Source organism: Hippopotamus amphibius, chromosome 1 (genome assembly GCF_030028045.1).
Source record: "Hippopotamus amphibius kiboko isolate mHipAmp2 chromosome 1, mHipAmp2.hap2, whole genome shotgun sequence".
NCBI lineage: Eukaryota > Metazoa > Chordata > Mammalia > Artiodactyla > Hippopotamidae > Hippopotamus > Hippopotamus amphibius.
Window position 1 is genome coordinate 77,302,550 of NC_080186.1, and position 12,537 is coordinate 77,315,086.

Here is a 12,537-nt window from a genome sequence, read left to right on the forward strand (position 1 = left end):
TAGGTCTTTTCCTTCTCTTGTGTTTCCTACTTACAAAAGTTCCTTCAGCAGTTGTCATAAGGCTGGTTTGGTGGTGCTGAATTCTCTTAACTTTTGCTTGTCTGTAAAGCTTTTGATTTCTGCATCGAATCTGAATGAGATTCTTGCTGGGTAGAGTATTCTTGGCTGTAGGTTTTTCTCTTTCAGGACTTTCAGTATATCCTGCCATTCCCTCCTGGCCTGCAGAATTTCTGCAGAAAGATCAGCTGCTATCCTTATGGGTTTTCCCTTATATGTTAGTTGTTGCTTTTCTCTTGTTGCTTTTAATATTTTTTCTTTGTGTTTAATTTTCATTTGTTTGATTAATATGTGCCTTGGTGTATTTCTCCTTGGGTTTATTCTGTATGGGACTCTCTGTGCTTCTTGGACTTGGTTAATTATTTCCTTTCCCATGTTGGGGACGTTTTCCACTATAACCTCTTCAAATATTTTCTCAGACCCTTTCTTTTCTTCTTCTTCTTCTGGGATGCCTATGATTTGAATGTTGGTGCACTTAATGTTGTCACCCAGGTCTCTGAGACTGTCTTCCATTCTTTTTATTCTTTTTTCTCTTTCCTGCTCTGTGGCAATTATTTCCCCCATTCTATCTTCCAACTCACTTATTCATTCTTCTGCCTCAGTTATTCTGCTGTTTATGCCATCTAGAGTATTTTTAATTTCAGTTATTTTGTTGTCCATTACTGTTTGTTTGCTCTTTAGTTCTGATTCCTTATTAACTGTTTCTTGTATTTTCTGTATTTTGTTATCAAGATTTTGTATCATCTTTACTGTCATTACTCTGAATTCTTTTATTTTTTTTTAATTTTTTTGGGGGATACACCAAGTTCAATCATCTGTTTTTATACACATATCCCCATATGCCCTCCCTTCCTTGACTCCCCCCCCCCGAGTCCCCTTTCCCTCCCCGCCCCAGTCTTCTAAGGCATCTTCCATCCTCTAGTTGGACTCCCTTTGTTATACAACAACTTCCCACTGACTATCTGTTTTACAGTTGGTAGTATATATATGTCTGTGCTACTCTCTCTCTTCGTCTCAGCTTCCCCTTCACCCCCTGCCCCCTCCCAAACCTGAAGTTCTCCAGTCCATTCTCTGTATCTGTGTCCTCATTCTTGTACTCTGAATTCTTTTTCAGGCAATTTTCCTATTTCCTCTTCATTTATTTGGTCTTGTGTGTTTTTTTCCTGCTCCTTTGCCTGCATGGTGTTTCTTTGTTTTCTCATTTTGTCTAATATATAGGATTTGCTGTCTCCTTTCCCCATGCTGCCTAGTAGTAATTCCTCTCGTTTCTGCCCTCTGCCCCCTGTGGTGGGGTTTGTCTAGTGTCTTGAGTAGGCTTCCTCGTGGCGGGGGGGTGGTCTGGTGTCTGGCTTCTGGTGTGTGGCTCTGTGTCTTTTCTCTCTGATGAGCAGGGCCATATCAGGTGGTGTGTTTTAAGGTATCTGTGAGGTTAATATGGCTTTAGGTAGTCTGGGTGCTGATGAGTGGGTTTGTGTTCCTGTTTTGTTTGTAGTTTGGTGTGAGGTGTCCAGCACAGGCAGTTGCAGACAGTCGGATGAATCCGGGTCTTAGACTCTGATACAGGGCTCCATGAGAGTTCTCGGCAGTTAATCTTCCCTGTGTCTGAGGACTTCCTAGTAGTCTAGCATCCTGGATACAGTGCTCCCTCCCCAGAGCCTCCTACTTGATTTCTGATGGAGTAGACCAGACTTCAGAGGTTGCTTGTCCTGGGCAGCATCAGAGGGCAAGCTGATTGGGGAGCCCTGAGGAAGAGAAGGAGGTGGCAGAGAAGGGGTGGCCCAGGCCTGCATCTGCTGCAGCTCCAACCCCTCGGCAAGGAAGAATTTCTGTGAGGAAAGTCCTCCCACTCTGTGCACAGCCAGGAGACTGAGCCCAAAATTTCATTTTTTATGGCTGAGTAATATTCCATTGTATATATAGTATATAGATGCCCAGTTCCAAGATAGCTTTTCAATTTTTTTGTTTAAATTTCTATTTTAAGGAGTCATCTCGTAAATATTACCATGAATATAATATATTAAAATATTAAAAATATGAACAAATCAATAAGAAAAAAACATTGACTCCAAGAGAAGAGTCAGGAACAGTTCATTCACAAAAAAATGGCTAGTAAATATACTTAAAAATTTAACCTCACTAAAAAATAAAAAAAAATTATTACATTAAATTAAAATGTGATAGCATTCTCATATATCAAATAAACAATTTTTTTTTAATTGGACTACTTATTACTGGCAAACATTTGATAAGACAGGTCCTCTCCTATACTGATGGTTGAAATAGAAATTGGTGGATCTTCTTTGGAAGCAATTTGGCAATCTGAACCAGCATTGTCCACATTTGGGACTCTGTCCTACACAAACTATTCATAAAGGCCATCAAAGAAATTAATTATAGCATATTTTGTGATAGGATGAGAAAAAAAAAAGAAAAGGAAAGAAAAACAAAAAAGACAAAGGAAACAATTTAAATATCCAACCAGAGGAAAATATGACCAGGAAGGTCAGATTGCTAATTAGATTTCGGTCACATATAGGAGGTAGATTTCTACCCCAACCATATAGACTATAAATATTAAACAAACAAAGAAGCAAATTAACAGAAATTTCCTACCTACATACATACTAGCTTGCTTAGGACTTTGTACTTGTCATTCCCTCTGCCTAAAATCCACATGGTTTTTTCCTCTACCCACTTCAAGTCTTTGCTCAAATGTCACTTTCTTAGTGAAGTCTCCCCTGGCCACCTTATTTAAAATTGCGACCTCTATTCTCCCCCACACTCCCTATTCGATACTCTTCCGTAACTTATTTTTCTTAATAGCACTTATCTTTGTATATACCATATTCTTTACTAATTTATTTTGTTAATTGCCTGTCTCCCACAGCTAGATAAGCTCCACGTAAACAATGAATTTCATCTCTTTTGTTCTGGGCTATATCCTTGTGGCCTAGAACAGTGTCTGGCTTATAGTTGTTAGTCAATAAATGTTTTTTAATAAATATGCATTGAAAAACTAGAGAAAAATTAACATTTTAGAAGCATTATTTCTTAGGGCTAGGATCATGAATGAATTTTAGTCTTTTACTTATCCGTTTTACAAATCAGTACAGTACACAAAGTAATTTTAAAAATGCATTGGTCTCCTTACATAATAATTTTAGTCTGCTCTGAGGAATGCAACCTTAATGGCTTGTCTTTTCCATGGTGTAAAACATTTTAATATTTTCACTTCCTCACACATTCATTGAGTACAAGATATTTTAACAGGATGGGTATGTCTGTGCCCATAGTGAACACTGTTTAAGATTCACAGTTCAATGGCCAAAAGAAATTAAAGAGAATTCTATTCTTTATTTAAGTCTAAGAAACATTAAAATGCATCCAAATATATAGTTTGTAGTACTCCTTTTTTCTTCCTCTGCCCATATCTCTCAATCCTAAGTATAGCCTCAAGGCCTAAATCCATCTCTTTTTGTCTCTGTAGTTCTTTCAGTTCTGTCACACAAGAACTCTAAAAACTTGTCCACAAGCTCTGAACTTTGGACAAGGGAGCGGACTTGAATTGTTTCAAAATTTTTGTTAGTATGTATGGGTGTAGTGGTAGAAGGGAAATCTGTAAGAATTAACACGTTGATTCTTTTCATCACATGTATTTTTCTGTGGTATCAAGTACTACAATAATTTATCAATATAAATTATAATATTTTGTATGTTTGTGCTGCTTTAAACTTGTATATTCCAGTATCTAGCATAGTGCCGGCACATCATAAGCAGTCAACAAATGTTGGATAGATGTGTGAATGAACAGACCTACAAACAAAAGGTATATGGCTTCTAAGAAAGAAACAACACATGCTTAAGAAACATAATTGAGTCATAAAGAACAGAATAATAAACTCCTACAGGAGCACTGACCAGGAAAATAGTTGACTTTTGAAAGGAGAATAGGAAGAAGAAAAAGTAAGAATGCTTTGGGGAAGGCTTTCACAAAGGAGATTAAATTTCAACTATGTTTTGGAGGATACTATTTTCCTTTGTAGACAAGAGAGTAGAATTATTATTCCAGACTGGGGAAAAGGTTTGAGCAAAGATACAGAATTGAAAATGTCCATGGCACTTTAAGGAAATGGTTAGTAGATTTTTTTGACTGATGAAGAGATTGCTTGAAAGAAAAGCAAGAAAAGGGCCAGTTGGGCCATTTGGGACCAGAAAATGTATGACTGCCATAATGAGGAATTTGATCTTTATTCTATAGATTATGGAAAGACATTTAAGGTTTACAATTCTAGAAGTGACATGGGGGAAAATTAGATCCCCATATCACATTTTGTACAATGATGAACTCCAAAATGGATTAAAGACTTTGAGAAAAATAAACGACCTCCTATAAGAAAATGTAGGATAATGTCTTAATGATTTAAGGTCAAGGATAGATTTTTTTTTTTAAATGATTCCCCCAAATCCCCTAATTTTTTGGATTATTTTCCTTTTCTTTATTAGTAAAATGAGTATAATATTGGAACCAGAATCAAAGGTTGTTAGAAAGGTTGAGTTAATATGTACGAAGTAATTAGAACTGTTATTGGCACATAGTAAGCTCTCAATTATTTTTTGTATGATTATTATATCAAAATTAACATTTTCTGTTCAGGAGTCTATATGCCAAGTTAAAGGAAACAGATTGGAAGAAGAAATTTCCAAGATATATAAAAGACATTAAATATCCAGTATATATGAAGAATTCCTACAAAACAATACGAACAACTCAATATTTTTAAATGGACAATGTATAAAATATTAACTCAGAGTAGAGGAAATTAGGTTATTAAACTTGTAAAGCAGCATTCATTCTCACTAATGATGAGGAAATGTGCAATTAAAATTATATAAGATACCAGTTCATATTGATCAGATTTACAAAAATTAAAATATTAGCCAATATCAAGTATTAGCAGAGTTGTAGGGAACTAGGAATTCTTATATAAGAGTCATGGGAATATGAATTAGCTTGACTTCTTTGGAGAGCAATTCAATAAAATTGAAAATTCAAATACCATACAAGCCAGTGATATCATAGAGATTTGCTTGCACATGTGTACCAGGAGACATGTATAAAGTAGAAAAATGAATTTTAATGTTTCTTCTAGACATGGAGAAGATTATTCAAGTCTAGGTTCACTTAAGACATTCACATTCAAATATGTTACAAAATTAGAAAAAAAACAGTTCACCTTAAGCTCTTACATTTAGAATATATATTCTAAGTCTGGGAAATTTTAATACTTTTTGAGTGAGTTTTTGTAACAAATTTCTTTAAATCCTTTAATTTCCATTTATGAATTTAATATATTGAATTTTAAAGTACTTCAATTGTCTTAGGGCAAACAAATCTCAGATACTCAAGGAATTCTTATTAATTTAATAAATTTAAAATATTAAATATGCTGAATCTTAAATTTTCCTAAATGTTCCAGTGCTCTTTATAAATTAATAATTATTCAATCTATGATTACAAGTCTAAATCAATTACCTAATCACACATTTAAATTAGAATCACAAATTTGTTAGACAATCTAACAAATTCTTTTATATATAATCAATATTTAAAATACCAAGTCTGTATAAATTCCTTAATACAAAAATATTAAAATTACCTGTTTGATTTGCTGCATTATTTCTATGTACATTTTTTATTCTTTGTAAAAATATGTTTTTCCAGTAAAGAAACAAACGAACCATTTCAAGCAGTTTCAGAGATTATTTTGTCAACTGGCTGAGATGCCTATTGACAGTAGATGTTTAAGGGCACTTTCCTGACTACCTTGGCTGCCGGGCTGAACCCTGTTTTATAGTCAATGCCCTCCATATGGAGTAGTCTCAAAGCCCTGTCTCCTCAAACCTAGTTACATATTACTTGTGTATTCCATCTTCTCATGGAAGTCTGAATGTGTTGCTGCATCACTTGATTGATTTCAATTCATTTATTGACTGTGTCATTAATTCTAAATTACTAAAGTTTTCCTATCTGGTAAGACTATAATTGTTCTAGATGTTTAAATGACATCTGTTTGGATTCTGTTTATTTCCCAGGGCTTGCTTTAATTTGTTGGTAGGGGTCTGAAAGACATGCTAATGAAAAAAAAATGTTTATAACAGCCTTGTTTCTATATTGATAAATTGGAAACAACCTAAATGATCATCAGTGGGAGATTGGATAAATAAAATATGGCATAATCACGAGTGACTACAACATAGAAGTTTAAATGATATATATTTCAATGTGTCAATATGACAAGTTTTGAATAAATGTTAAAAAACACAGTGTTGAGTGACAAAAGCAAATTGTAGGAAGGTAAATACAATATGTTATGGTCTGTGTAATATTCTTTAAACACAAATATCAAAATTATATCCTTTACTGGTTATATTTATAGTTAGTAAAAGAAAAGAATATAGACTGGCATGTGAAAGAAAAATATTTCATTTTTGTGTTTTGATTTGAATCAGTTAAGAGACATCTTTTATTTTGAGGAGTGTGCTCTGTAAGCAGAAGGCTAAGCCCAGAGAGTCTGAATGTTTTTGACAAACGTGTGTGTGTGTGTGCACGTGTGTTAATCATTTCAATGCTGGTGAGCAAAATTTTCTTTTAACAAATATACTCCATATATTAGTAAATCAGGACAATTTCCTACTACATATATGTTTGTAATTCTTTTTGGCCATTATATTTTAAAGGTTCGGGGTTATATTTCTGAGAGATTAAAAAAAATTATTAATCAGGTTTTATGTTACTTATAGCTAACCACAAGCTTAACTGATACACTGCCTCCTTAGCTTTTCAGAGAAGAATTATAATCATAAAATTAATTTAAATTCTCAGAGTAATTAATGTCAAACCATTATTTTCCATCAAGATGTCTTACCAAGTGACATTATGACCTACAATTTCTCCATTAATTTTAACCAAGAGTTAATAAAACTTTTGGAAGTCATATGATTTCACTATACAGGAAAGATATACATCAAATTTACGATAAAGATTGCCTCTGGGAAGTGAAAGATGAAGGAAGAATAGGATTGGGGAAGTGTACAAAGAGAACTTCATCAGTAAAATTTTATTTCTTTTATTAAAAAATATTCAAGGCAAAGATGACATTTGTTGATTTGGGGTAAATATGTATTTCACAAAGGCAACATACCAGACAGCCCATGCATCAAGTGTACTGGAGCAGCGTTCATTGAGGAAAACCGATGGAGAAAGGATCAATAGCAATTGTAGGAGCACAACACCTGCTCTTATTCCCATTACCCATCACTTTTTGTGGCCTTGCACAGCAGGAAAGGATTTTCTTCTCAGATTATTATTATTATTATTTATTATTTTAGCTCTTTATTGGAATATAATTGCTTTACACTCTTGTACAAGTTTTTGAGGTACACCAAAGTGAATCAGCTGTATTTATACTTATATCCCCATATCCCCTCCCTCCTGCAACTCCCTCCCACCTTCCCTGTCCTGGCCCTCTAAGGCATCACCCATCATCGAGATGGTCTCCCTTTGTTTTACAGCAACTTCCCTCTAGCTACCTATTTTACAGTTGGTAGTGTAAATATGTCTATGCTACTCTCTCACTTCGTCCCAGCTTCCTCTTCACCCACCTCCTCCAGCCCCGTGTCCTCCAGTCCATTCTCTGCATCTGCATCTTTATTCTTGCCCTGTCAATGGGTTCATCAGTACCATTTTTTTAGATTCCATATATATGAGTTAGCATAAGGTATTTGTTTTTCTCTTTCTGGCTTACTTCTCTCTGTATGACAGTCTCTAGGTCTATCCACCACATTACATATAGCTCCATTTCATTCCTTTTTATGGCTCAGTAATATTCCATGGTATATATGTGCCACATCTTCTTTATCCATTCATCTGTTGATGGGCATTTCGGTTGCTTCCATGTCCTGGCTATTGTAAATAGTGTGCAATGAACGTTATGGTACCTGTTTCTTTTTGTATTATGGTTTTCTCTGGGTATATGCCCAGTAGTGGGATTACAGGATCATATGGTAGTTCCATTTTTAGTTTTTTAAGGAACCTCCAAACTGTTTTCCATAGTGGCTGCACCAACTTATATTTCCACCAACAGTGCAGGAGAGTTCCCTTTTCTCCACACCCTCTCCAACATTTATTGTTTCTAGATTTTTTGGTGATGGCCATTCTGACCGGTGTGAGGTAATACCTCATTGTGGCTTTGATTTTCATTTCTCTAATGATTAGTGATGTTGAGCATCTTTTCATGTGTTAGCCATCTGCATGTCTTCTTTGGAGAAATGTCTGTTTAGGTCTTCCACCCATTTGTGGATTGGGTTATTTGCTTTTTTGGTATTAAGCTGCATGAGCTGCTTATATATTTTGGATATTAATCCTTTGGGGAGAAGGATTTTGATCCTTGAGCTGTGGAGATTTTAAGTGACTTAATTTCTGAAGCTCTGGACCCTCCCAATGTGATCAAGGGTCAGGATAGTATTGTGATAGGAGATGGCAGAACATTGCCTCTAGCCTTATCCTACTGACTCAGGGCTCATGGTTAGGGGTAACATCAGCCTGATGCCTGACATGAACAGGGGGTTGGGGTCCGATCCTTGCAATTATAACTTTGTGATGTAGGCTGATGTTGACAGCATTTACCACCACATTAGCATTTATTGTTTGTTGAAGCACCAACTCCTCTGCCTGGTGTGATGGGGTATGTTTCCTGGGGGCCTGAATCTTGCACCAAACAGAGTTATGGCTTAAGCACTTGGCAGAAGCCAATTTCAGTGGCAAGAAACAAGTCTTTTTCTGGAGGCAGCCTGTAGAGAATCACTCCTAAATATTATTTCTACTCTTATGTTTCAGGATACAAATGTTTGCCATCTTTTCCTCTGTACTTTTGAGTGTATATTTTTTTCCCAAATTAAAGGAAAACCAAAAAGATATGTGAAATCCTCAAAAATAAAAACACACACATGTGTTTGTGTGTGTGTATATATATATATATATATATATATATATATATATATATATATATACATGCTGAGAGACACTGAAGGCAGAAAAAATAGACTGTTCAATAAATATTTACTGAGTATGCGCTATGTGACAGGGTCTGTTTTAGACACTGAGAATACAACTGTGAATAAACTACAGTAATGATTTAGTACATTTGTCCAAGTGAGAGACTGAAATAGATCTAGGTAGGTTTGAGAAGCAACTTAGCAACTGATTTGGTGTGTCAGAGCTTAAAGGATGGGGAAGTGCCAAAGAGAGTATAGAATAGGCTAAAAGACAGGAACTGACTTACATATTATCTAAGATGTTTATAACTCTTTAGAATTTATAAAACACCTTCACCTACATTAGCTCATTCACCTCTTATAACAATCTTTGGAAGTGGATGTTAATATTTCCATTATGCATTCAAAGAAACTAAGATTCCCAGAAACTCAAGATCACCTTTATGTGATAGAGAAAATTCTAGTCTTCTGCTTCCAGTTCCCATCTTTTCACTATGTCTTTCTTGAAAACTCACCTCCCATCTTTGATTTCATTTGCCCCTGTAGTACAAAGATCATTATTATTAAATGAAATACAAAATCCACATAGAAATTCAGACATTCTACTCTCCCTAAAGCAAACACTATAGATCAACAGAGCTAAAGATAGCATTAAGACTAAAAGTTATTTTACAGATGAGGAAACTGAGGTTTAAGCATTAAAGCTAAACAGGAGCTGCTGAAATTGCCCCTTTACTGAATCCTTATAAAATTGTTCATCAAACGTCATTAAGAGAGTCTCTCATACGAAAGAGCAGGTTCATGCTAGGAAGTAAATGTTATTATTTAAACTTACCTTGGTTTGTTTCCTTTTTACAATCTTATTGGATGCCCTTTATATGCTATCACTAGCTTATAAATTTTAAATGACATTTTAAAGACTGCTTTACCTCTTAGTTTGTATTTTATTGCATTGTAATTGTGTGACTTTTTTTTTTCTTTCCAGGGAGATATAATAGATACTTTGCTTGGGCCCAAGTCAAATCAAAGCATAATTCATCATCAGTAGTATCCTTTTTGCTGTTGTTTAAAGGAACAATGTTTAATATCCAATAGTCTGGTTTGTATGCAGTAAGCTGGAATTTTGATTATAGAAAACAATATTTGATGTATAACTTCCATATCAAATTTAATATAAATTTAATGAACTTTTATTTCAGAGAAATGTGATGAGTTTGTGATTTAAGCTAATTGTAAGAGTTTTGTTGGATTTTTCTTAATTTTTTGAAACATTTCTACTCTTTTTCTTAGTCATATTCCAAGTACATATAAGTACATATATACTTATAAAATATCCATAGGTTAGAATTTGTTATTCCTTTAGAAGCAAAGCTTGGAACATATTAGACTTTCTTAAACCAGAATCTTTATTAAGACAAAGTTCCATACACTTTTAATCTTCTGCTTTCTGAGCTCTGTTTTCCAGGGTTTATGAATTATGCACGTGTTAGTATTATGAGAATATTGGATTTTCATACCCAATTTTAAATAGAATTTTAAACTCTTAGGTCTGAGAGCTGAAGCTATAGAACTTTGTTAGACTATTTGACAAACAAAGAACATGACAGCAAATGTAAGAATTGCATTGTTTGGCCAGTAGGCATCACACTCCCAATTCATAGAGAAGAATTAGTCTGGGACACATCAGGGCATCCTCCTCTGCATCCTTCAGAAGATGCTGTGGGTTTTAAACCCAGACTTAAGTAGGCCCAAAGATAAAACAGAAAGTCCTTGATCTGTAGTTTGCATCAGGATGTTATTTTGTGAAGGGTTCTAGAGCAAGCTTGTGGAAATAGGAGTGGGAGGCAGCAACTCCTCCAAATATAGATTGCTAACAGTCTGCTCCATGCTGTTTGTTTTAAAAAGTCCTGGAGTTTGTTAACTGAGACCATAGGACAGTATAGCCTGTTCTATAAAGCATTCTAAATGGAGAAGAGAGGATAAGGCACTTGAAACTCACTAAACTGTCTGAAAAATAATATATATTAAGAACTGAGAATGGAATCAGTGCAACAGTGGGAATTACCTTTTGCAAGTATTTCTTCACAATCTCCATTTCTTTGGAGCCATCCTTTAAACAAAAGCAAGGCAATTTTTAGGTGGACTGAAAGCTTAGGTCAGGGTATAAGGATTACAAATTTTCTACTAGTATAAGTCATTAACTCTGTCTTTTTAAAAGATTTGGACTTTACACAATATTTTGTATAACAAAATAAAATTATTTTAATTGAAAAAAGTCTCTTCTTATATATATATATTTTTTTCCAAAAAGATATAAAGAACTTTATTTTTTTAAGAACTTTTATTGAGATATAATTGATGTACAATAAACTGCATATATTTAAAGTGTACAATTTGATTTTTTTTCTTACTAGTAATGTATATATAGCAAACCCAATCTCCCAATTCATCCCACCCCAACCCCTCCCCCACCACTTTCCCCACTTGGTGTACATATGTTTGTTCTCTACAGCTGTGTCTCCATTCCTGCCCTGAAAACTGGTTGATCTGTACCATTTTTCTAGATTCTGCATAAAAGCATTAATATACAATATTTGTTTTTCTTTTTCTGACTTACTTCACTCTGTATGAAAGTCTCTAGGTCCATCTATATCTCTATGTCCCAATTTTGTTCCTTTTTATAGCTAATATTCCATTGTATATGTGTACCACATCTTCTTTATCCATTCATCTGTTGATGGACATTTAGGATGCTTCCATGACCTGGCTATTGTAAATAGTGCTGCAAAGCAACACTGAGGTGCGTGTGTCTTTTTGAATTATGGTTTTCTCTGGGTATATGCCCAGTATTGGAATGCTGGGTCATATGGCAATTTTTAGTTTTTTAAGGAACCTCCATACTGTTCCCAGTAGAGGTTGTATCAATTTATTTATTTTTTATTTTTTTTAGAACTTTTATTGAGATACAGTTAACATACAATAAACTGCATATGTTTAGAGTATACTATTTGGTATCCCAATCTCCCAATTCATTCTCCCCCAACCCTCCTGCTTTCCTCACTTGGTGTCCATATGTTTGTTCTCTACATCTGTGTCTCTATTTCTGCCTTGCAAACTGGTTGATTTGTACCATTTTTCTATAGTCCTCATATATGTGTTAATATACAATATTTGTTTCTCTCTTTCTGACTCACTTCACTCTGTATGACAGTCTCTAGCTCCATCCATGTCTCTGCAAATGTCCCAGTTTCATTGCTTTTTACAGCTGAGTAATATTCCACTGTATATATGTACCATATCTTCTTTATCCATTCATCTGTTGGACATTTAGGTTGCTTCTGTGTCCTGGCTGTTGTAAATAGTGCTGCAATGAACATTGGAGTGCATGTGTCTTTTTGAATTATGGTGTTCTCTGGGGATATGCCC

The 12,537-nt window shown here is 34.6% G+C and overlaps 1 protein-coding gene across 1 annotated transcript in view; it reads left to right on the top strand.

Moving 5' to 3' along the window:
* Positions 1-11,287, top strand: part of DNAI4 (dynein axonemal intermediate chain 4) — a 123,672-nt gene extending 112,385 nt beyond the window's left edge. The window contains 1 exon segment of the mRNA XM_057717036.1: positions 10,097-11,287. Within this exon segment, the coding sequence (XP_057573019.1) occupies positions 10,097-10,159 (63 nt within the window). The 3' untranslated portion in view covers positions 10,160-11,287.
* Positions 11,288-12,537: the final 1,250 nt, after the last annotated feature.